General features: G+C 39.6%; 1 protein-coding gene across 2 annotated transcripts in view; it reads right to left on the reverse strand.

The window, feature by feature from the left end:
* Positions 1–26,851, reverse strand: part of NKAIN3 (sodium/potassium transporting ATPase interacting 3) — a 611,399-nt gene that overhangs the window by 9,915 nt on the left and 574,633 nt on the right. The window contains exon 6 of one of the 2 annotated variants that reach the window (XM_070630514.1): positions 4,029–4,098. The exons of the other annotated variant lie outside the window; for it this stretch is intronic. Within the exon in view, the coding sequence (XP_070486615.1) occupies positions 4,029–4,098 (70 nt within the window). The remainder of the gene's footprint in view (positions 1–4,028; positions 4,099–26,851) is intronic. 2 annotated transcript variants of the gene reach the window in all.

Consider the following 26,851-nt stretch of genomic DNA (forward strand, 5'->3'; position numbering starts at 1 on the left):
CAGCCATGTGGCGTCTTCCTCATGGAAATTTTTAATATCCATCAAGATCTCCGTGCTTCTATTGTGGAACTCAGCTCTGAAATTCCACTGCTGTCTTTCTTTGAGAAACTGCCTTGGTCTAATTATTTTTATGCAAAGAAGTACTGCCACATAGAGCTTAATTTTCCCACTACCCAGTTGCTGACCATTTTGATGATTTTGACAAACTTTAAAGTAATTTAGTTGCTCCCTATGATGTTGCCTGATATTCTGCATCTCTTTCATGGCTTCATGCCAAGCTACTTTTCTGCCTGAGAGGTAAACCTGATTTAGCTAGACTTCTCCCCTTGGGGTTACTGCTGCCTCCAAGACAAGCCGCTGTGTAGGTCTCTTCTTCAAAGCCACCGCCGACCACGTGGCTCTGTGCTCTAAAGACAAGGGCAACCCTCGCTCTTCTCCTTGTGAAAGGTGGCATCAATGTGTAGTAGTAGTGATGGAGGAGATCCTCACGGAGGCCTAGGTTGTACTTATGTTGAGAGTTACGACCCCCTCATTGGTGGCCGTGGCAAGACAATGGACCCCAGCCCAGGCTACCCCTGACCTGTGTGTCACATATCCCCAAACCAGATCCAGACAACAACCACTGAAAGCATCTCTATAGCTTTAAGCATAAAGAGTGACATCTTTTAAGTGGTGGAGCAATGGCTGCTGAGGATCTTGGAGCATCCCCCCCAGGAGCCACCAAGATCCCTGCTCTGCTTAAACATCTGCTTCCTCATAGGTTTGCTCATCTTATGTGAGAACTACAGCAAACGCCAGATTGGATAGTCACAAATTTCAACTTTATCTTCTGCAGAATGGCCAAGCAAATTAGATTCCATGCAAGGAACACCGGCTTTCTTCTGCTGCTTTTGATAAACTCCTCATTGTTTTTCCAAAGTCAGCTCAGCCCTTACTTCTCAGTGGAGTGTTCTTTCCCCAAGTGAGAAGGAATTGCTCCCCCTTCTGCAAAAAACTGACTTGTATCTACTTATTTCTATGTAGGTCTCCTCTCCTAGGTCATTAGCCACTGGAGGTCAAAGCTCAAGTATTACTCATCTTTGTATCTCCAGCACCCAGCACAGGGCCTAGCACACACATTGTAAGTAATCAACAAACAGTTATAAATGGAACTAAACCAATGTATTTAATCGGTGGGCCTTGGTAGTTTGATATTATTACTTCAAAGAGAGACAGAGCAGGAAAGATCAAATCTAATTGTCAACTGCCTCACCCCCATCACATCACTCCCAATACACATATTCACACACAATTTGCCTGTGACCCTTGGAAAGGTACACTTTACGATTATGAGCAAGGACGCAAACACAAGAATGAAGGTTTCCTGTACGGTCTGCAGAGTTGCCTGTGAATAGACTGTCTGTAACTACTCATCTAGAGTTGATACGTATGCCTGGGAATGTGCTAAAGATTCTCCTGATCCCCTTAATAAAATGGCTTCCTCATAAAACCTGGCTTTGTACTCCATGGAGATTAGAGACTTAACGAGAGTTAAAAGCCAGCATTCGCTCCCCTCTCTAACAATTTCGTACAGAAGATTGGCTTTTCCTGCACCCTGTTGCTGGGTGGTGATAGGGCCTCACAGGGCTGGGTACAATGGAGCCCAACATAAAGGCCTGATTAAAAGAAATCGAGCAGGCTGACTGGTGTTGACCGGATGGATAAACGCTGCTGCAATATTCGCATACCTGTGGGGAGCACGCATACTGACCTTTTACATGGTTTCATGCACAATGATTTTAAACCAGGTTTAGTTTGATCTTTCAGATTTCTGCTCCCTTCATGGTTGAAAGGCTTTCTATATTCATCTGACATCATAATATACATAATCCGTCAAAGCGGGAACTTGTTTTCCTGCTTTCTGCAGCCTGTAGTTTATGCTACATTCAGCTAAAAAGGTCTGAGAGCTCAGCAGTGCACTGAGCAATTGAGAAAACCCTTTGAGGAGGTAGTGGAGTTGAGCAAAGCCTGTTAGGTAATCTTGCGAGGACTTTTTGTGTGTTCCCGATTCACAGAGATGGAAGTCATTTGCCTCTGGGCCATGCCACAGAACACCCTTTTGAAGTACATGGATACCTGTGTATCATTCAAGAAAGGAGATTCCATTATCAAAATTAATCAATTGAGAGTTTTTTGTGGGGTTTTTTTGGTGAGGAAGACTGGCCCTGAGCTAACATCTATTGCCTATCTTCCTCTTTTCTGCTTGAGGGAGATGCTGCTGAGGTAACACCTGTGCCAACCTTCTTCTGTTTCATATGTGGGATGCTGCCACAGCATGGCTTTATGAGAAGTGTGTAGCTCTGCACCCAGGATCCAAGCCCAAGAACCCCAGGGCGCCAAAGCTGAGCACAAGAACTTAACCACTACACCACTGGGCCGGCCCCTCAATTGCAGTTTTTAATCACCTCTAATAGATCTTTCTTACTTCTGACTAACATTTTTCATATTGCAATTTCTCTGCTGAGTTATTTTTTCACAGTGGAGGTGAAAGAAATCATTCATCATCCTCTTATCACAGAACATATATAAGACTCTCCAAGTCACCATTAGGCATTGTTTGAGTTGTTTTCTCACTTCCAGTGCACTGATCACCTTTATTATTGTCACAATCCCTGCCAAATTCCCCAAATCCACAAGTATCAACTTTCAGAGCACATCATTTACAAGCTCTCACTGGCGTGAGTAAGGAGACGGTGACCGCTTGGTCCCCGAGTGCTATATGGGGTGAATGTTTTTCCAAATTGGATTTGCTTTAAGAAACCAACACATATTTAAACATCTATCATGTGACAGACACAGTGCTGATTTGTGTAGCCTGTGAGCTATGTTTCCTTTAGAGTATTCTTCCAGAATAAAATTAATTCAGCCTGGGGAGGTGGTGGAGCCAGTGCTGGGTGGGGGCTGTAGATTTGGGCAGGAGCCACTGTGGCAAAGAGGCAGCAGAGGAAGCCTTTCACATGTATTTTTTATACCAGTGACTGTTTTACATCATTTCCACCAGCACTACGGAATTACAGAGCATTGGGCTGAAAGAGTCGGAAGGCCATCTGAGCAAGTCCACAACATCACGGGGGCCGTTTATCATCCAGGAAAGACCCCAGCTCCACCACTTACTCCTGGAGGGACTTTGGGACAGTTGCCTAATCTCCATGAACTTCAGTTTCCTTATTCATAACATGGACTATTGATTAGTACGTTACAGTATTTTCATGAAGAGTAAGCGAGATAATATATGCAAGGTGCTTAGCACATGATAGTTATGATTTTACACAGTTGTCTATTTGCTACTTACAGTTTTCTAGGAAAAGAGTCACTACATTTATTTTCTAGTATTTTATCAATCAGGTAACCATAATTCCTTCCATACACTCAATTGAAATCTGTCCAGTTTGAGGTGTTTTTTATTGTAGCTGTTGACTTCCTTCTGTGTCCTCTTGGGACAGTTAGTCACATATCTGAGTACCTGGCACAAGCATAGGCAACTTTACGTATATATATATATATATATATAAGTTATATACAAAGCCTATTCCATCGAACCCATCCTCCCTCTTTCACCTATGGGTGAGAGAACCAAGTCTCAGAGATGTCAAGGAAGACCTCTGAGACCATGCAGGTAGAGCCTGGATTCTAATCTTTCTCCCCTTTTCCCTCTGCTATGCTGGCTCCAAGACACATATTTAGCCTCTCTTCTGTAGACTAAATCATCTTTTTAAATTTTTCTTTCCAATTTGGCAGTCAACTATTGATCAGAAAAACAAAATAAGAATATTATTTTAGAAACATAAAGCATGTGACCTACTTCAAATCCTTTCTGGAATGAGTAATATTAATGATGATGTTGGGTTACATGTGAAAGGTGTGGTTTAAATATGAGTGGAAAATTAAACCAATGATTAGTAGTAGTCAGTCCAAATTGTTTCAGGTTTGGTTAGTTTGGGCCAAGTTAGAAGGATTAATATTTTCCATCTCATCACACCTTTACTTACAGATTAACAGGCTTTAACTCAACATGATCCTGGTAGTAGGAGTGTGCATCAAGTCCACCTATGAAATCAACTGGAAATATAACAGAGCCCAATGTGAATAAATGTGAATACAGAAACACACATAACGCTAGGTGTTTAAAAAGGAACGCGTAAAAATAGTTCACACAAATATCTGTAATGGCAAACTGTGTATTTAACATAAAGGACTGCTAAAAATATTATCAATGATCAAAAAATGGGGAAATTTTAAAAATACACAAAAAACTTGGGATCTTAGGGACTGAAAAATTATAGTTGTTATTGGCTTTCATGAGAAATGAACTAGTAACATTAAATAACATTAGGTTTTAGATAATGTGTTTGTCCTTAGGCATACTGATATGCCCTTTCCCTCATATCTCAAAAGATTTACCTTCTCTTCTTGTTGCCAGAATCTATTTTTTTCCTTAAGAATATTTATTGCACCATTAGAAAGATCTTTGAGAAGTCACGTAATCTATGTCCATGCCTTCTGTCCTCAACCCATCCCTGACAAAGAAGCATCTGCCTCTGCAGAGAAGGTTTCATCTCCTCTTCGGTAGTATGGTACCTGTCTCACAGTCTGTATAGACTTACTATTATTGGTAATATTCTTTCTAGTTTCTTTTTGTTTTGTTTTTTTTTCTTCGTTTTTGAGGAAGATCAGCCCTGAGCTAACATCTGCCACCAATCTTCCTCTTTTTGCTGCAGAAGATCAGCCCTGAGCTAACATCTGTGCCCATCTTCCTCTCCTTTATATGTGGGATGTCTGCCACAGCATGGCTTGCCAAGCGGTGCCATGTCTGCACCCAGGATCCAAACCGGTGAACCCTGGGCCACGGAAGCGGAACATGCAAACTTAACCACTGCACCACTGGGCCGGCCCCTATTTCTTTTTGTTTTGATCAAAGCCTCAATCCTAATGTCCATGGCTAACCCTAGTTCCTTTTTCTTGTTCTTCATTTGCTGTTATTTCAGTCCATTTAAAATATTAATTGCTTTATACCAAGTTTTGGTTATACTATAGGACTCTAACATTAACAGGTACATGGGCAAATAGGGATGCTGAACTCTCAGTGAGTGTGTATGTGTGTGCGCGTGTGTGTGTGTTTAGGTACACAGCATTCAAATATTATATCATATCCTCAGCTCAAGACAGGCGTTTCAGTGAACCGTGATTTAGAGAAAGAAGAAGTAGCCTAGAAGATCTATTGAAGCCTTGACCTACTGCAGCTCTAGCCACTCTTGTCAATCTCTGACCTGCTCTAGCCTTTTCCCTCCACTGGAGGCGCTCCAGTCAGGCTGGGTCAGTCACAGCTTCACCAGATCACTGTGTAGACTTGAGATTTGGAATGCTGTGGGGTACACAACAGCCAGGTGGCAAGGGCCATCTCCAAGTAATCCCCCTGGAGACCAGAGGAGCCTGAAGCCCATCCTTTTCCTACCAAGTCACATAAGTTACCTGGACACTACCTTAAGCGAGAAGCATTGAGAGGGGAGTCAATCTGAGATGCTGAAAAGATTTTCTCAGAGAGAATGAGTAGCACTTAAAGGGACCATTTAGTTATATTGTCCTAAGTTTTTACCAGATTAGATATTTAATCAGATATCCACTCTCTCACCCTGCTCACCAATAGGTATGAATTTAGAAGGAAGATCACATTGATTGAAAGTTGAATGACCATATCATTTACACGGAACTTTTGGGAGCTAAAAGAAACGTTAAAAATAAAATTATAAATATATGCATTTGTGAATAAAATGATTCAATTGGAAAATTATATTCAAAATAAAATTATGTATAACAATATAGATAGCATATATCTGTTTTCATTAAAGCAAAATAAAAAGAAAACTTGTTTATATTGATGATTTGAACATTAAAGATATTAACAGAATCATTATTTTTGGGATTAATTCATGTACTGCTGTGAATTTGCTCCTTAGCTGTCTGTCTCAAATACACCATATCACTGGTGTTTTCTTGGAAGAATATACTTTTTATATATATATTTCAATATGGTTTTATTATTTTCATAAATTTGTTTACAATCTTATTCAAAATTTCTTTCTATGGCTAGTAAGTTTGAAATTGTTGGTACCTTAATAACTCTGTAAATCATAGTATTTTTAACTATGGAAATATTCTCTATACAGGTGCTAGTAAACACCAAACAAGGCTGCTAGAGAGACGATACGTGTAACGCAGTTTAGCCCACATACTTTCCCAAGCACTTTTATTTTACCTCCATTCAGTGCATCTTTCTTTGCCAGAAATTTTATAAGACGCAAAACATAAATTGTATCTATTCATGATTCTTTTCACCAAATATAAGTGCTGCAAAATCTTTAGATCTTCTCAAATCAAATTCTCTTCCTTCTGGCGCAGAATATAAATTTTTCCAATTAAAAACAGGAGCTCCATCAAAAGAGTCTTTTCTCAAGTTGAGATATTTCAAAAGGAAATTATAAAATTGAAAATTAAATCTTGTATAACATTTGAGCTCTCATTTTTTAATTTGTCCAGTTCTCTTGCTTTTGTGAGCATAAATTTCAATGTCCTCCTTTTTATAAGCTTTCAATTATTGCCATTTACTAAATGCCTCCAAAGGTAATTTTTGGGAGTACTTCATTTGCTGAGTGATTTGATTTAAATTTTTCAAGTGATCTTGAATGCAATGCAACTGAACTGTGGAAGACTCATTTGTAAAAATGCTCACAACCATTGTAGGAAACAGACTGATTTACAAAGTAGCTCTTTAAAGGACGAAATGTTGCTGACTCTGACTGATGAGGAGAAGCAAAGAGAGAAAATGTATTCTGTCATCCTGAAGTTCTTTTCGTTTTCAGCATCAACTTTGTTACAAAAATATTCTCAGGAAAATGTAAATCAAAACCACGATGAGATACTACTTTACACCCACTAAGATACCTAGAATCAAAAAATCGGATACTAACAAATGTAGGTGAAGATGTGGAGAAATTGGAACCCTCATACACTGCTGGTGGGAATGTAACATGGTGCAGCCACTTTGGAAAACAGTCAGGCAGGTACTAAAATGGTTACACATAGAGTCACCATAGGACTCAGTACCTCCACTCCTAGGTATATACTCAAGAGAAATTAAAACATATGTCTCTACACAAAACTTGTACACAAATGTTTAGAACAGCATTATTCATAATATCGAAAAGGCAGAAAAATACTCTAGTTTATTTGCCCTAACGTGTGTGTGTGTGTGTGTGTGTATAAATTTTGAAAACTAGAGTTTCTATGTTCACTGGTAAAACACTGAAACTTTATTAGGAGGCAATTATAAACTACCTGCGCATCTAAATTCCAAACACATCTCTGCTTTACAAATTTCTTAATTCTATAAGACTACTACACTTTTTTAAACCACAATACTGTGCTTCACCAAAATTTGTATTATTACCACAAAACAAATAATTCTACCATTAATATTTACCTCATTGAATTACCACAGCACTTTAAGTAATATCAGAAGTTTTATCTTGGAAAGAATGAATATCTAAAAGTTTTACTTTGATTCTATGAATTGGATTAAAAAAAATCAAACCATATTTGAAAATAAATTAATTGGGTTTTTGCTGAAAGCTTTTGATGAATTAATACAACACTGGTATTTTAGCTCTTTGGGAAACTCTTCTTCCATTGCTGGAGGCAGCCTATCCCCCACACTTGCAGGTGCTCTCCAGGGACCCCATCCACCAGCCGGGGACCCGTGCACAGGGCTGCTGGCAGGAGCTACAGCTTCCAGCACTTGCTCCACCTCCACCTCACGTGGAAGGAGTTAGTCATCTCTACCATCTCTGTCCAAGCACCTAGCTTTTTAAATATCGATTGACCTGCATGCGTCCTTGAAAGGAAGGTGCTAGTTACACTGTGTCCTTAAAGGTTTGGGGAGACGGTGTGGCGTTGGTTTTCTTACAGAGTTGACCACGTGTTAAAAGGAGAATTCTACTCAACGCACTTGCATCTCACACACCTTGAGAAGACTATGACAGGAAATTAAAGTGCTATCAGTTTACCCATCTTAGATTACCCTAATACAACTATTAATAATAAAATTTCATTATTATTTAAAAATTTAAGACGAAGTCTAAATCAGATAGGATCCAGGGCAACTTGTGTAAAAAGAGACCATTTCAACAAACCAAGACATAAGGTCACCCCAGTGGAAGGCAGTACAAACGAACTCCACTTTCTCTGCATATTAGAAGTCTAGTGTGATGTAAATTTTGCAAACCTCTAAAAATAAAATATCACATATGGGTAAAACTTAAATTATCAAGCTTCCATAACTAGACAAGACTACAAAAAAAGTTACTAAGAAGGAATCATTGAAAAATAGGTTAATTAAGAAACTGAAAATGTGAAGAATCCTTCATAGATGGAAAACAACAATGTGGCTTTTTGGCAACAAAAGCCTACAAATCCACAAGATGATGATGTTTCCATATAAAAAAATAGTTTCTGTGTATATACCAACTTTCCATTTACCAGACTGGGAAGATAGTTCAAGGAAAGGGGTAAATTTAAGTGTAAATAGAGGGCAAGTTTATAGATTCTGAAATCATGCTTTTTTCTCAATGATGTCAAATGCTTTTAAAAAAATGAAAATTTTTAAGAAGGTAACAAAAGACTTGAAAATAACTCAGTAGGAAAGACTTTCGGCTTCTGATGAAGTTTGCAGAAAGGTAGCTATATTCCACTGTTAAGAAAGGAAAGCAACTATGCATTCCAAAATTCACTTTAATGAGAAAGATTTGAGAAGAGAGGATGCTGAATTAAGGAATTTCTTCAGTAGAAATAAGGGGATGAATTTCAATGGAACACCTGAAGTCATAGAAGAGGCATGAATAGGTTTTCAGAGGTATTAGAAAAGGATGATTAGAAAGAAAATATTCGCAAAATCTGTAGTTATTACAGTGAGAACACCATTAAGGATCTTTGGCAGAAGAGTGGCCATGGAAGAGATGGGGAAGACAGGGAAGCTTGGTGCGGGGTGGGGGAACGGCTTGCTGGGTACCTGCAGGACAACTAAATTGAATTCCGTATGCTCTGCTTATTAAACTCCTGAAATGCAGAGCAAGAAATCAGTACAATTAAGAGCTGGCATCAGTTGTCCAGAAAAGCCAGTTACGCAGAGCATGGCTCTCTTCCCCCATTCTCAGAAGCTAAGGTGTTACTATAGAAGAGCCCTCAGAGCCTACAGCCAGGAAACCCTGTTATTTGCAGTTCTTTCAAATGTGTTTCCTGTGCCAACAGCACAGCCAAGCAACTTCTGGGAAGGAATCATGCTACTTGTAACTGAATATCTTTGCCGTTACTCACTCCAGCCACTGCAAATTCATGACAAGCATTCTCACCGACCTGAAGGAATCACACAGCTACTTTAGATTTAAAGCAACATCTAACTGTACAAATACAGACTTGTTTTCCGCTTGTAAAAGCCACACAAGCAATTGCAACTTTTCTATTTGACTACAGGAAACTTTCGATCCTAAACGAAAATTCCAATAGATAATTCAGTGCTCCTGACTCAGTTCCTCACTCAGACATTGCAAACCTAATTGATTTTATACACCTAAAGCTACACATGCCATTTCCAGGGAGCACTCAAGCTATCATTTATGTCCCAGGTCAAATATATTCACCAAATGACTAGAATGAAGGCGCTTTGTTTCTGATCCAGCTGTGGCGCATGCTGCCGTGTCACTGAATTGAGAAACATTGAGCCCCTGTAATATTGCATTTAACCCAGAGAAGTGAGAAGACTCAGGAAGACGGGGACGAAACACATATTTATTCTGAACTTGCCTCCTGGTCCAGCATTGTTTCTGCCACGCAGTTGTTATACTGTCTTAATAAGCATTTATTTTACCAGTTGCCAACACTAATGCCTTAAGGAAGTGTTGCTCAGGCCTTAAAGAACTCAAATATCGGGGCCGTTAGATTGTGATTTACTCATCCTATGATATGAATTCATAACAGAAAAGCTGTGGGAGGGGCTCGACATCAACTGAGTTCATGCAGAGGCCTTTAAAAGACCGCGGAGAGGATTTCGCAGCACCCCACAGATAATGAAGGCTTTTAGGAGAGACCGGTTATTTCAGAGGTGGCTGGCAGCTAAGCCCTGCCTGCGTTACTAGGGAACGAGCTAGTCTGCAGCATCGCTGATCTGCTGCCATCTCCTTCCCGTCTGAAGAATCTGAGCTTTCACAGGCCATGACCTGCTGTACCAAACATACGCCACAGTTGGGCTGCTCACAGCACATCAAGTGGCCACAGGGGTGCCGTGACGGGTTGTCTGGCACAGTGAACCGACAGTGCCCTGAAACACTGTAAATGCCCAGAGTGGGTGGTTAGGGGTGTTCTGCTGCCTGCCCCAAATAATTTTATGAACCTTAAGAGCTGTTCAAGCAGGCAGATGACACCCAAGTGCAAGCTTTATGACTATTCATCATTGTTCTCTTGATGATGGAAGAAGTATAAAATCTCTTCCGCCCTTCAGGAGGCACGTGAAACTGAGGAAAGGAAGCACGTGGGCACAATGAGATGCTCAGAATAAGTCAGCTCCAGCCAGAAGAGCAGCGTCCACAGTCCTACAGGCTGCGTGGTCCAGATCAGAGTTTTCCAACATTTTTACCTCTTCCTGCCTGGTAACAGCCATGCAAAATGGACTCTTCTACTTCTCCCTTGGCCCTCTCAGTCTCAAGGGCTGACATGGAGAACTAGTATAGATCAATTGTCCCTGACAGCAATTTGGTCTGGAAAACACTGAGAGTTGTCAGTGAGAGAGTCTGGAGGGTCTGGCAGCAATGCTAGGTCTATCTGGGACTCCCAGTTCCTCTCATGCAGGGAATTAAGAAGGGAGGCAGTAAGAGACAATTAGTCTTCAGCTGGGAAATGCATGCACCAGGGCGTATGTGAGGACTTTCCAAATGGTGTGTAGGCATGCGTAGTTTAAGGTGTCAATTCCAACAGCCTTAATTCCAAAATTTATGTGCCCTGAGAAGGTACCTGTGGCCATTCTGGCTCTTGGTTCCCTCATCCTCTTCTGCAATTATCTTCTTTCCACTCTACTGAAAGGCATTTATCTCAGCCACCTGGAATCTTACCTTGGTGCATCCGCCTGGGCGTGGGGGGGAACCCTCCAGGACATTAAACAAAAGAGCAGGTTTAATTTCCTCTGATGATAAAGTAATAGCAACTAATGACAAAGTGGGTGGTTTCTGATTTTTGCTTCCAAAGTAATTGAAAGAGAACTAACTGATTTATCAGCTGTAGTATCTTAAAAATAATTTCTGATAATAGATGACTATGTACCTTTTGACATATATCTCAGTGACTTTATTTATAATTTTACTCTTTCCCACTTGTCCTACCTCTTCCTTGCTTTATTTTTTCTCTTTTGTACTTATCACTATTTATCATGCTATATTATATATTTTATTTTAAAAAATCTTATTTGATGTCTGACTCCTCTACTACAATTCGAGCTTTATGAGACAAAAATTTTCGTCTAATTTTGTTCACTGCTGTATCCTTAGCACCTAAAACAGTGCCTGGGACAAGGTATGCCTTGAAGAATATTTGGATAAGGAAGGAATTAGAATAATTGAGTGACATTGCTATAATCGATTTCCTCCCATTCTTGTATTTTTTTGTGAACAAAGTTTCTATAAATATAACACTAGCACCAAATATTGAAAGTACCTGAGGTAGCCTATTGCATTCTAGCAATAACTAACATTCATCCGTGAATACATGAAATAAATGAAACAAAACCACTTTGTCCATTTCATTAAGTGCTACCCTTCCAACAATTATTCCATTTTATGCTTAGGACTTATCATCAATATTTGTAACACATTTATCTTTGCTCATTCATGTTAGCAGCCAATAATCATAATTTTAACCCCATCCAAAGAAGAACCTTAACACTTAAAATCTAGTCACAGGAAAAAATTAAATTTTTGTTCATAGGAATAAATCTAAAGACATTTGTACGTCCTCTACATTGAATACAATAAAATATAATGAGAGAAATTAAAGATGTTTTAAGGAAATGAAAGACATATGTCACATCCATGTATTGTGAAACTCAATATTACAAAGATACCCATTGACCTGTGGATCAATTAATCTATGGATTAAAGCAATCTCAAGAAAAATTTCAGGAGTTTAATCAAAATGCTAATTCTAAAATGTATGTGGAAAAGATTAGCTGAGACAATTGTGGGGAATCAGAATTGGCCCCCCCAAAATGTGTCTCTTTGCCTTTGCCTTGATTATTTTTAAGAACAAAAGACTCTGAAAGAAACTTTGACCTTCCCCGTAACTGCCTGTAAGAATTTAAGATAAAAGGCCTGTCTCCAAGACAGGCCATCACCACAGACAACTGGGTATTAACAGACTGTGAGGGTCCTGGCTAAGCCCACTCTTATCTACCAAACATTTGCTTCTTCTTTTCCAAGTAAATTGCCTTCCTCCCTTTTGAAATCCCAAACCACTACCCCCAACACTCTCCTTTGTCTGTAGCTGAAGATGCTATTTAAGCTGGCAGCTTGGCCGTTTTAGTGAGTTACCCAGTTTTCCTGGGTTTCTCCAATGTAGACATGTTATAAAGCTTTGTTTGATTTTTCTCCTGTTATTCTCTCTCATGTCAGTTTAATTCATAGACCAGCCAGAAGGACCTAGAATGGGTAGAGGAATTCTCTTCCTCCCCTACACAATCTTCAAGAGGAACAAACCATGAAATTTCCTAATTTATGATTGATAACTGAACTATACAAATTAAGAACTTTTATTCATTAAAAGATAACATTGAGAATGAGATTTTAATCCATAAACAACTTTTCAATGTGGAAATGTATGATAGACTAAGAAAAAACTTCTTCTTCTTCTTTTCTTTTTTTTGCTGAGGAAGATTTGCCCTGAATTAACATCTGTTCCCAATCTTCCTCTCCTTTTTTTGGCTTGATGAAGAGTAGCCCTGAGCTAACACCTGTCCTGATCTTCCTCTGTTTTGCATGTGGGTGGCTGCCACAATGGCTGATGAGTAGTGTAGGTCTGCACCCAGGATCTGAACCTGTGAATCCAGGCACTGGAGCAAAGTGTGCCAAACTTAACCACTACACTATAGGGCTGGTACCCCCAAGAATATGGGTGAAGTGGAAGTTACGAGTCAGAAAAGAAAATGGAATGAGTTAAAATTTCAACTGTTAATTAAAGCTTGTTTACATAATTTTAAAATGGATAATTATGGATATTAAATTGCTATGGCATTTAGAGTCCATGAGATACATTCAAAAGAGTAATGCCTTAGTTTTATTAGTAAACATTGTAGCGATTTTGTGATGTGTCAATTTATCTAAGCTGGAACTATGTTTCCTGAATTCTCTTCTGTAGATGATGCTGAGTTAGGGCTGGCTACGAGAGACACTTGTGTGAGATACAGAAGACAGAAGAGAAGCACCGGTTACTGTACTCAGGAAGTTGGTCTAGGCTCCCAGGCCCCACAGTAGCTTGCACATGGAGTGCTGACAGCCCAGGGTGAGACACGCTTGACAATGGAGGCCACAGTGGGACCACTGCACAGCTCCGTGGATGCCAGTAGGAAGGGCAGGAAAAGACATGGATGCCCAGCTCTATCCCTCACAGCCAGGCCACCACACCAACCTTGACCTCAGAATCAGTGCTGGGACGAGGACAGCCATCCCTGCGCTGACAGCTGATGTGGCTGAGAAATCACCAAAATGGCCGAGTTTTCCTGGAGGTGCCTACCATGGGGAAGAAATGCTAAGCCTAGTTTTGTGAAAATAAGGAAAGTTACATTTTTGCTTTTAAAAACATTTTGTCTTATATTCTCTTACATTTTATTGAGCCAGAATTTAATAATGGTGAATTCTTCTAATTTCATTGTATAGCCATACAGAATGTTGAAGCTATTAAAATTAAACACAGCTTTTTTGGGGGGGGGAGGTGAGGGGTTGTCTTTTCACAGTTTTGTAGTATTTGAATGATTCTGTTACTCTAGTGATAAACTTCACATATCGAGTGTTCTGTGCTAAAACACGACAATTGGTCTGGAGTAAGATCATTGGGTGTGTTACATTACATATGACTCCCCATATCCTTTAAATTTTAGTGGGCTAGCCCATTATTTTTCTCCATGTTGTACAAGTAATTTATATTCTCATTCAGTATTTAAATATGAATGTTCTGGTTTTAATCTACTGAGTGACCAATGTCTCTTTCTTTACCTATTTATGAAGAATTTAGTTGTTATCCTTGTTAGAAAGAAAGGCACCAGTGCATGTTTGAAAGCACAGGGACTTTGGTACCTGAAATATCTGGATCAAATATTAGTTCCACTTCTTACAGGCTGTGTGAGTTGGGAAAAATCGCAGCGTGCTCATCCATAAGATGAGGACAATGACCCACTGGGTGTGGTTGCCCTGGATGAGGTAATGGCCATGGAGTGCTGGCACAGAAAGCACGCAGCAAACAGCAGGCTGTTATTGATAATAGCTACACATTTACCTTACTCTGATGACAGATTCCCATCAACTATTGATTTTTGAAATTTCGGAAGCTTTGTTTAGAATAGAATAACAATGATTTGTGAGAATTCCAACTTGCTATGACCCCTATTCCCCAGAAGAGTGTCTCTCCTCGGGGAACTGGCATTGAACTTGTGTCTAGTTTGATTCTCTCACATTTGGAAAGAGAAGCTAGTTTGGAGGAGGGGAAACGGATTAGGTGGCTACCTTTTGAAGCCTGTGGTTTCATCTTCTACGAGCATTTTTTATTCTAGAAAGGTAAGCTTCTTTGTATAAAGACATGGTCCAAGAAAGAAAATAAAGCCCAATGGAGGCAGAATTTGTTGGGTTAAGTGTCACATGGGGTCGCTGGCTTTCCCTGTCTCCAGGGCTGGCCGTTGAATAGTCCACAACTCGGTCAGGGGCACGTGACCTGCCCGATGTACACTTGACAATCTCGATCATCATTTGCTTAGTTTTTGACTGGCATTGTGTTTATTCTCTACTGATTTTCCCCACAGTAGCACAAACCCTGAGGAGAGATCTCACTCTCTCTTTTTTCTTGGTATTTCAAGTCACTCCATGGGATTCTTTGCAGATGATATATCCTCTCTGTGCAAAGTGCACAAATTGACTTTCTCCTAATGTTTTCACTGTTATTCCTTTGGATGCGGTGATATGCTTATTCTAGTTATTCTGTAAGGATCCCATGGACCGTCTTTAGTATCTTGTCCTGGATTGTTGGGGGAGGCAGGACATGGCTATAGTGTCCCAACAGGGTGCTTTGATACAAGCATCTACTACGGTGGCTTCTCTCTTCTCTGTTAGTGCAAGACTTGTACTACCTGTATAAAGACGCCTACACCATACCTGCTGCCCCCATCCTACCCCCTCAACATACATGCACTTTTTAGCTTTGATTTTCTCATATTGGGAAAGTAAGGTTTTCTTCCCCTTTCTTACTTTAGCCTTCATCTTTAATAGTGCCTTTTGCATTCTCTTTAAAATTACTCAGCTCTTTCAAAGCCACACAGATGGTGCTATTTTCCTTTAATAGATACCCTCTTAACCCTTCAGTTAATCTTCATCAGCAGCTCAGTAATTGGATGGAATGGCTGCTTGGTTATGACTACAGTTTGGCTTTACTGAAATCCCTTTCGAAGTTTTTATAACTTTTTAATTACTGTCTCTTCAGAATCACTGGTGGCTGAAGGCCTTTATGTCACTATTGCTGGGCTCATTCAGAGGAACATTTTATTCTGGAGAAAACAAGGTTTAAAAAAATCCTGAAAACACCTCCTTTTCTATCTTTAGAGCCCCCTTTTCATTTTTATTTGGCTGCATTTCTAGCTTTTGTTCCTTTTGTGGGTTCAGATCTCTGGAATCAAATGTTCCCATAATCAGTGCTGACAGTTTCTTCCCACTTTAAAATTTCTGAGAGTAGACAATATTTAAATAATGGAATAATGAACGTCTAAAATCTCGGTGGGGTCAATAAAGCAGAACGGGATGGCTGAGAGGAAAAATAATCCTCAAAAAGTTAAGGGCTAAAAACAGTTCTAATTTGTCTAAACAATTGTAACTTTTCCCTATGTAATATATTTTTTCTTAGTTATCCAGTTTTTTCCTAATATGTTTTTGCCATTCTCATTTAAATCTAGCCAATATTTTCCTTTGCTCTATAAATCAAGTGGCAAATACATGTTGACTTTCAAGTCTATAATTCCTTTTTATTGTCTACTTCTATAATTTTGGACATTTCCCCTTTGAATATTATTTTACTTTTTTTATAACCTTTTATTATTTTTGGTTCTTCCTTTTCTAGGACAATCTCCATCCAAAAATGCCATTTCTTCTGAGATCTCTTTTATAAGTCTTTTTCATTTTCTATGAATTACTATTCAAGAAAATTGAATTTGGTCATATTCTTCCCAAGATGAAATCTGTTCATTGACTCTACATCATCCAGCAGGGCATCCCTGGTGTGACTTGAGTAGGAACAGACATGATAAGATACCAATTCCCTCGTGTGGAGTAGCCAGCCCTCTTGGCCAGTCATTTTTTGCTGGGAGAAAAGTAATTTCCCACAGAGTGTCTTTAAATGTTGGCTTTCTCGATAACTGCCAAGATATGAAATAGGTTGGGAATCACTAGTGTAGGACAGAATCCAAGGTCCCTCAAGGACTGACCCCACTGTTTACTTAGTGAACTGAACATACCCAACTACTCATCACTTTCCAGGTGATCCAGGTTTTCCCCAGGCCTTCCTGAATATTCCATGGTTTTCTCAAGCTTTTTTGACATATTTTTTCCTGTATTTAAAATACATTTTCTTCGTTCCTTTCCTGGTGATGTAATATTCTTCGTATAAGACCGTATTCACATGTCTGAGTAGCTGTGCTTGGTGCCCTGAGACGCAATTAGCCTCTTCTTATTTTTTCTGTGCACTTGAGTCACTTTATACAGACCACTATCTACACTTCACTCTTCTGTAATTATTTACAGGCCTGGCTCACTTATTAGAATGTAAGGTCTCCTGGGAAAGGGATCAAGTCTTATTCATCTTTGTATCCTTGTGGTCTAACACAGAAGTCTTTCGATAACTGTTTCTTGAATGAATGAAAGAATAAATCAATAAAGGATTAGTTATTTAAGCTTGTTTAAAGCTCTAAAATTAAACAATAATATTCTGGGTCTGGACTATAAATACTTTTGGATCTGGACAGGTCAATGACCTCAGAACAAGAAAAGATATGAGAGAAGTGCAGAATCCAGTCCAATATTTAAATGTCTACAAGAATTGGTAACCTACCTAGAATGTAGAAAGAACACAGAATTCTATAGATTTGAAATAGGCAAATGGAATGTCAACAAAGTGTCTGTTGAGTCACATGGGAAGACATTAAAATGTTTTAGAGAGTTAGCAAGTGTAAAAACCACCAAGAAGTAGCAAGTATAAAAACCATCAAGTCAAAAAGGACTCTGAATAGGAGTCTGTCCACTCATCTCTAATGTCATCTGAGTCCTGCTAGATTGTGGGCTGCTAGATTAAGCACAGTTGAAGGGAACAGAATGAGATCTCCTCTTGTTCCACTAACTATAAACAAAAATGTTCTGTAAATCCATTAATGGAAAGTTAGAGTCCTCTCGGAATTTAGGTTCTGCTTCCCAGCTGAAAATACCTTAGTATGTAGCAACCTCAAATTGTTCGAGGTGCTTGTTTATTAGAGAAATGCATTTCCAACACAGGGAATTGACTATAGAGAGAACAAAGTAAGCCAATTCCACAATTTTAATACTCTTATGAAGTACAGATTAGGATTTCGTAATCATTGGGATAATCTGTTTTTACTTGGTATGTAAAATCTTTGTGATTCTTAACATAATCACACAGATTATGCTAGATCTGGCAGATTCACGCTGTAAAACCAATTCAAAATTCAAATTGGATAATTAATTTTATACTTGTGATTTGAGGTTGACAGACATGGGAAAATTTTATTAAATTAGTGTAATACTTAAGAAAATTTAAGATTTAATATATGTATAAGCTTATTTTGTTAGATTTATTGGATTTGCTGGACTAGTTTAAAAATCAATGAGTGTTTTGTTGATTAGGACAAATATTTGAAGGACTTTAGAAGAATGATAATCTTAATGAATTCATGAACGCAGGTTAAATGTTTAAAGGACTTTAGTTTAAATTGTAAATGGAACAGATTATTTAAAGGAATTTAGACTATTGAATTTAAGTAGATCAAATAGTAATTGAAAGTTCAATGGAATATTACTCAGCCTTAGAGAGAAATGAAATTCTGATACGTGCCACAATGTGGATAAACCTTGAAAATATGATAAGTGAAATAAGTCAGACGCAGAAGGACAAATACTGTATGATTCCGTTTATATGAGGTAACTAGAATAGGCAAATACATAGAGACAGAAAGTAGAATAGAGGTTACCAGGGGCTGAGGGGGAGAGAGAGAGAGGAGCTATTGTTTATGGGTACAGAATCCTCTTTGGGATGATGAAAAAGTTCTGGAAATGGCCAGTGGTGATGGTTGCACAACATTGTGAATGTACTAAATGCCACTTAATTGTACACTTAAAAATGTTTAAGTGTTTAATTTTACATTATGTGTATTTTGCCACAAATAAAAAGAAACAAAAAAATCCCAAAAAAGAGATCATTAAAATTTACTAGATTTGTAAATGGAATATGAAAACTTCTATGTAGCATTTAGAGCTTAAGAAAAAACAGGTTTTAAAAATGTTGCCACTTTAATAAATTGCATAGTGATTTTTCTTTTTTTTTTAATTAAGATTGGCACCTGAGCTACCGTCTGTTACCAATCTTCTTCTATTTTTTTCCTTCTTCTTCTTCTCCCTAGAGCCCCCCAGTACATAGTTGTATACTCTAGTGTAGGTCCTTCTGGTTGTGCCATGTGAGATGCCACCTCAGCACGGCTTGATGAGTGGTGCCATGTCCACACCCAGGATCCGAACTGGCGAAACCCTGGGCAGCCAAAGCAGAGCGTGTGAACTTAACCACTTGGCCACGGGGCTGGCCCCACATAGTGATTTTTAAACCCCGAATAGATATAAGTAGAATTTTCTGAGCAGAAAAACTTCCCTAACGGTCATCAGAAAATGCAGTGACTTGGGCCTTCACCTGTTTTCTTGCATCTTTGTTGTCTCAGGAGGAAAACACAGTCAGTATGACATCTTGGCTTCAACTTTAGGACCAGTAACTAAGAGTTTTTGTTTTCCTTCAATAAAAAAGAAACAAATTTAATTTACTTTTCCAAGCAAACATGTAGGTGAATAAATAGAAAGTGAGGCAAATATAGAAACAGAGGAAAAGAAAACAAAACTAAAGTCCCAGCTGTGCACCGTCTTTTCTCTCAACATGTGAAAAAATGGCATGCTTCTCATCATTTTCACGTAGTCTTTCTCCTCAATGCAGGGGTTAAAATTAAGTCCCTGATACAGTCTACCTTTTAATTTACTATTTTGAGAGTCAGCAGGCCAGGAAAGTCCAGATTGCCTTCTGACCCTCCGGAGCATCCAGCATGAAGTGGCTCCTGAAGTCAAAGCCTTTGCTTCGGCTGGAAGCTTCCTCCGGGAAGTGACTTCCTATGCACTTGCTGTTCCTTCTGCCAGGAATTTGCTTTCCTCTGGACATTCACCTCACAGGCTCCTTTCTATCCTTTAGGTCTCACTCCAGTGTCACCTCCTCCAAGTGACCTTTCCAAGCACACAGGTGGCACTTGTATATTTGTGGAATGCCTAAAATGCTCTCCTCCCCCTGCAGTGGTAGAGAACTCCTGCCTCTTTCTCCTGTAGGGTCTCCACCTCTGGGAACCCTTCCCTGACCATACCCTCTTGGATGCTTCTTAGTGCTGTGTGCCTCAAAGGCACTTATCATCCTGTTCTCAGGTCATGTGGTCAACTCTCCTCCAAGCAATCACACAGGGACCCAGCTCCCTTCAACACTGTGGCTCCACCATTTTAACCATGCAGAGTCCAAAGCTTCAATGTTTGTCTGTATCCAACAGGTGGAAAGGGGAAGACCATGGAGAGCCACATGTGGACGTTATTTAGGTGCCAGGCCCGGAAGTGGGCATATCCCTTCTCCTCATGTTCTGTGATCTAGAATTCAATTTCACAGGACTCCTAACTGCAGGGAGGCTGGGAAATGCAGTCCCATTGTGTGCCCGGGAGAAGAACAAACAAATGGGCTTAGCGAATAGCTGGCCAGTCTCTGACACAGACTTGTACATTACATTTGTGAAGGTGGCATCTAATAAACAGGGCTAGGAAATGTTACACGCTTTGCAGTTGATGGAACTATATGGAGAAAAGAAAGCTGTTCTTGCGATGCACCACTAACTGTAATTTGGACTTTCTGTTCTTCTTACAAGCAAAGAGACAGAGTAAGAGCAAGAGCGAACAAAAGAGAGAAAGAAAGAGAGAGAGAGAGAGAGAGAGAGAGAGAGAGAGAGAGAGGGAGAGAGCGCCTGTTTCCTTCTAGGAGGAAAAAATGTGGACAATACTGAAAGGCTAGTTAGGTAAAATTTAGAATTATTTTACTTTGTACCTCATACAACTTAGAAGGAGAGACAAATGCTTTTACTTCTCCCCTACTGTATTTTCATGTTGGCATCCAAATTATATGAATACTTCCAAATATCTCACTTAGATTCTAGTTTCAATCTTGCTCCCAGAAAGAACACTGAATTATTTTTCTCTTAGTCAATAAAGTACTTACTATAAAGCACATGATGATGTGTGTTCCATATATACCTTTTATTATTGGTTACTTGTATGATATTTCTTCAAAGAAATTATAAAATCGGTTTTCCATCAAATATTTGGTCTATGTATATAGCTCTTGAAAATATTATGTGTCACTTTGCTATCTAAAAGGGATAAGCATCTGTTTTCTTTCGTTTTTTGTTTTTAAATTTACTTTATTGAGGTACAATTGATGTACGAAAAGCTGCACATATTTAAGTGCATAGAATTCAGTGAGTTTGGACATATGAGTACACTCATGGAACCATCACCACAATCAAGGTGGTAGACATATCCATCACCCCCAAAAGTTTCATCGTGTCCTTCTTTTTTTAATTGGTAAGAACGCTTAACATGAGATCTACCCTCAACAAGTTTTTTTTTTTTTCTTTTTTTTTGTGCCCTCCCCCCACCCCCCCTTTTCCCTGGTAACCACCGATCAGATCTCCTTATCAATATACTAACTTCCACCTATGAGTGGAGTCATATAGAGTTCGTCTTTCTCTGACTGCCTTATTTCGGATAAGCATCTGTTTTATTGTTTGGTTTTACTTTAAAGTGCTTCTGTTTTATTGCCTTATTTTACTTAAAATGCTTCAGTGTAACCAAGGGAGTATAAGCTATTCCCTAGGGATGACCAGTTAACATTTTAAGGACTTAACGATAAATCATCACTCCCCAGGTAGTCAGGGTAAGCACTTCAAAATTTGTTCCCTATGCTTGCATCAGAAATCTGCTTAATTGGCATAAGGATATTAGAATAATTTTCAATTGGTAAAAGAAGTGCTGCTCACGAGATGGGATTGCCTTGCAAAACTCAAGAGATAGGATTGCTTGGAAAGCCAAGAGAACTTTTTCAAGGAAGGAACAGTCAACAGTGACGAAGCCATCAATTGTAATGAAGCTTGATAAGATCTAAGTGAATTAGGAGGTCATTGCTGGCCTTCGAGAGAGCAGAGCATCTCAGTGATGACATAGGACAGAAAGCCTGACAGCAGCAACCAGGAGTGAATAGGAGGTGAGAAAGTGAACACTACTTTGTAGAAAAGTCTGGATGTGGAGGGAAGAAGCACGAGAGACAGGAAAGCTAAATGTATACCAGGTGGGGAGTCAGGGTAATCTCTGTTTTCTTCTTTTTCAAAATTATGTGACTTTATTCAGATGCTGAGGAAAAAGATCCAGTGAGGGGAAGAACCTGGTGAGGGAGAGGGGAGAACGAGAGAAAGACAGACATCCTATGAGACAGAGAGAGAGAGAATCATTACCGGAGCAAAGTGCCTGAATGTGTGGAAGGGATGCACATAGCCACAAAAGCCACAGGACAGAATCGAGGCCTCTTTTTTCACCTCAGGAAGAAAATAATCATAGATAAATATAGACACTTCCAATAGGAGAGAGGCCCTGGGGACTTGTGGGAACCCATGCCTACTGGCCTTCATTGTCTTTGCATCAGTCTTACTGGTAGAGAAGGGTGCCAGGAATCACATCACCCCTCTGGGCTTCATTTCCTCATTCTTAAAATGGGGGTAGGGACTCCAAAGTCTCTAAAACGAGGGTAGGGAGCTCTAAGAATGCAGTTTTAAGGGAACTGGAGAAGGCATTGACTAGGAATGAGTGAGAGGACTGGTGGGAGAGGTGGACAGCTCACATGCAACATTGTGAAGTTGCATCAGGGCCAGTGAATGCAGGCATGTGCTTCTCTCCAGTGTCAGTGGGCAGCTTAGGAACAGATGTAGAGAAAAGAGGGATCAATGTACCTGCAGTGGGTCTGGCAGAACTATCGCAGTGGGAGGATTGAGAGGGTAGGGGGAGGGGGTGGGATAAGGTATTGAATTTAGATTTAAAATGGAAACGCTCTTATTTAAATGAGAATGCTGTCAGCCGCTCTTCCCCCTGGGGGGAATCCTAAATTTTCCCACTAACAGCCCAGAATAAAACCATTGCACAAGATCCACATAAAATCCTTACAGCCCGTTTTTTTCTCACTGTGCATTTAGGATGCCATGATGGTGTGAATTTTGTTATGTTATTCTGCTCCCTCATAATCACATCTGGTTCCCAAATCCCTCATCTTCCATTCTGGACCATCTGGATGGCAGATCCTTTATTCTTCCTTTTCGACTTAAGGACATGCTACACGGCTTTGGGCTATTGGTAACGGTGGTGAGAACCTGGGAGCTCCAACCTGTCTGGAGCAGGGATGTAGGGAGTGGTGGTTACACCTTCCACCAGCAGGTGGGCATTTGTGTAGAGGACTTTCTTTAGGTGTGAGGCTGATGTGTCACATTCCATCAACTATTGATCTGGATCAGAGGAATCAAGATGTTTTGAAACAGCTGTTGATATTTACCATTCATAAATGAATGAAGAATAAAATATGATGCACTTGATTGCACCTTGAGATAACCCCACAGAGACAGGGGGCATCATCTATAGAGCTGCAATGTTAGAGCTCAGGGTACCTTTGGGATCTCCTAAAAGAGCTAGACATTCGCAGAACTAGGATTGCCTTCATTTAAGTAATTACTAACATCCCGTTCAAACTGAAACAGAGAAAATTAAAATCCCCTCTGGAGGGTAGGTGTTCTCTGCTTGCTGGTGTCAACTTTTTGTCAAAACAGGCCACAATTAGTAGCCAATGAAAATTTCCATGGGATATAAGTGCACAAACATTTATATCTTATTGTGAATTAATCAGATTTTTTTCTATAGTGTAGGAAACTTAAATTTTCATAAGGTGTGAGGAAAGAGATATGAGAAATAATGTAAAGACAAGGGGGCAATTTCCCTACTATATATTTTGTACAACAAATATTCACTGATTTCCTATGATGTTCCACGTACTGGACCACGTCCTGGGATCCTGGAGTGGGTAAGATATGATTCCTCTCCTCTACAAGTGGGGAATGCAGTTAATTAAAAAATAAATTGAGCACAGGTTCAGAGACATACTCAGGGTACTGGGGCACGGGGGAGAGGTTATCCTTGGGAAGAGCGTTAAAGAACATTTGGTTATTGGATGTGGGAGATGAAGGAAGAGTCAAGGAATATGCCCAAGTTTCTAGCTTGTGTGAGAGGTGATCATTTGTATAAATGGAGATAGAGAAGAGAAAAGGAAGAAATTGTCTCCCATCTCTGCCAATGGAAATCCTAAACATCCTTTTGAGTCCATTTGTAAATTTATTCATTCAATAATCACTCATTATCTTTGTATAGAGTATCTGTTATGTCAGGAAATGGGCTGGGTGCTGGGGATATTATGACTTTTAAAAATTACAGTTGTGTTAAATGTTTCCAAGGAAAAAGTACATTGTGCAATGAAAGCATGTAAGGATATACCACAGGTGCCCTTATTTAGCCTGGGAAGGACGAGAGAAAGTGGTAGGATTTGGGAAAAGATAATTAAGTGAGATCTGAAGAATGTACAGTTAGTGAATCATCACAGGGAGGAGTCCTCTCTGAAAGAGTGTGATGTGAGGAGGTGTGAGGCGGTGTGAAAGAGCTTGGTGGATTTGGGAAAACAGATGTGGCTAGAGATGAGGATGTGAGGAGAGCAGAAAATATGGCTGTGGATAGCCCCTAGGCAGGCTGAATTACTGGAGTCCTGGTTTGGAGGGATAGGCAATAGCCTGGGCTCCACTTTGCTGAGAGTTTAGCACTGATTTTGAGACCAATTCTAGTAAAAGAGCTTCTCTCTCTTGCCCCCATGGAGAGTCCCCAATTGGCTCACTTGTTTGAATAATTGGGTATTTATGATATTCTTTTTTAGAGAGACTGTCTTGATAACCTACCCAAGAGCTGTAATCTTATTTCTGAACCATAGCACTATAGCTGGAATCCTAGTCTGTGCTGCCTAATCTTCCCATGTGTGGGCTGGCCGAGATCCCCACACTGCTGGTCCCGACTCATTAAATGTTGGTCTATCCTTTTGGTCATATTTTGCAGTTGAAGTCACCCTGCAAGTCCATTTACTTTCCAAGTCCTTGTTCCCTCGAGGATGTCCAGGATTGGACAAACTCAAGCTCTTACTCTGATGTGGGATAGTGGAGGTTTAATCCACCTCCTTATATCTCAACCTTCAAAATTACAAAAAATCCATCCAATTATGTTAAAGACATACAGGACCTCCGTTTACCAAAGATAAATATTTGTAAATGCCTCAGGCATCGAAATAAATTCTAAACATAAAAGAGTATCATTTCATCAAATTTGAGAACCTTAGGGTTTTGAAATAGATTTTGAAAAATGAATTGCTGGGCCAGTATAAACTGAACAAACATTTCTTCATTAGATGCTATATGCAAGGCCTTTTTCTAAGCTCTAGGGTTGCATCAGGTGACGAAGCTCTTCCCCTCAGAGACCTTCTATTCTAGTAGAAAGATTAGCTAGTAATTTTGCAGCTATTTGGCAGAGTCATCTCAGCAAATTAGAGGAAATGGTTTAGGCTCTAAATCTGAGGTGTGGCGAGGATAGTTCCATGCAACTCACCAGATACTTACCAAAAGAAATTTATACCCTCTGAGAACCAGTAGATTCTTAATGACTTATTGGACAAATACTGTGATTCCTCGAAATGTTGACTGTGACTACAGGATCATCCTTACCTGAGTCTCACACGTTTCTCCATCTTTGACTCTCACAAAAGTCTCCTGTCCCTTTTCCCTCTAATATCCGTATATTGGATATATTCGTATCCTCAAATATCCATATATTGCCAGGCTCACAAGACAACAGGCAGGCTTTCTATTCTGAGGATCATCCAGGCCTCTGTGTCTTTCACCCCTTCCCCTAGTTCCTGACCTTTGGGTCACTCTCCTTCTTTAAGACTTCTTCATAGATTACAAAGGGAGGAAGGAAAACTTGGAAACTAACATTCAAACTAATGTTTCTCTTCCATTAACTTCTCTAGTAAATTCTTAGGAGGAGATAAGGTTATTTTTATTTCCAATTCACATCATTAGTGTGGTAATATCACCTTTTCTTCCTAAAAGGAACTCATAGGCAGACAGGCAAATACATGAACATGAGCCTGCAGGAGCCACGACTACAGTGGAGATACGGTATGTTTTTCCAGTAGTCATGCTTCCTTCCACTGAAAAGTTCCCCAAAAGTATATGGCAAGGGTCACATTGTTGCATAAAGAACTATTATGAGTTTTTCAATGTAAAATATTGAACCCACATCTGAAGGGTTCATTTCCTTTTCAAAAACTAACTGTTAGGGCTTCCAATGTGTATAGATTTCTCCCACCATTCAACTTGTACAACCCAGACTAGCCTCTGTGGGCCCAAAGGGATGTCCCAGGTACAATTTGCAAACTCATAGCAGAAGGAGTAGAACCAGCAACAGATCCTCTGAAAAAGTCTGGCAATATTTATCTAAGGTAGTACCATTTTTCAGCATCTTTTGCCTCGCCTCCCTACTTCCCTGAGTTAAAAACACTCTTTTTAGTAAGTCTGACAAGATAGTAACAAGCCCACAAGTTCATTTTCAGCAGTAGAGGATTCACAAACAAGATGTTGACAGGTTTTTATGATTACAGATTCCAAATATCCTGGTCTCACAAAAGTGTTCATAAAGATTGATAGATATTATAAAAAGAAGTAAGAAATGGAACCAAGAGATATAAATAGGCTTTTTCATTAGAGTGAATGATGGAAAGTATTGACCTCACCTAGCGGTACTCTTCCTTTTGTGAGCTTTTTATTTCATTGTCTTTGACCTGCAATCATGGTCTTTATAAGAAATAGTTAGCAAAAGAGTCTGAAAGGTAACTAAGAAGCCAGGTGGCTGGAAATAAATGTTTCCTCAAGCATTTATTACCCTTCAGAAACGTCCATCAGCTGAAATTTTCGTCCCGTAGAACCACTTAAGCAGTGCAGAGGAGAGAAGCGGGTAGCTGTTATTAATTTTTAAGGCTGGCTGACAGCTTTCAG

The sequence above is a fragment of the Equus przewalskii genome, chromosome 8 (genome assembly GCF_037783145.1).
Source record: "Equus przewalskii isolate Varuska chromosome 8, EquPr2, whole genome shotgun sequence".
NCBI lineage: Eukaryota > Metazoa > Chordata > Mammalia > Perissodactyla > Equidae > Equus > Equus przewalskii.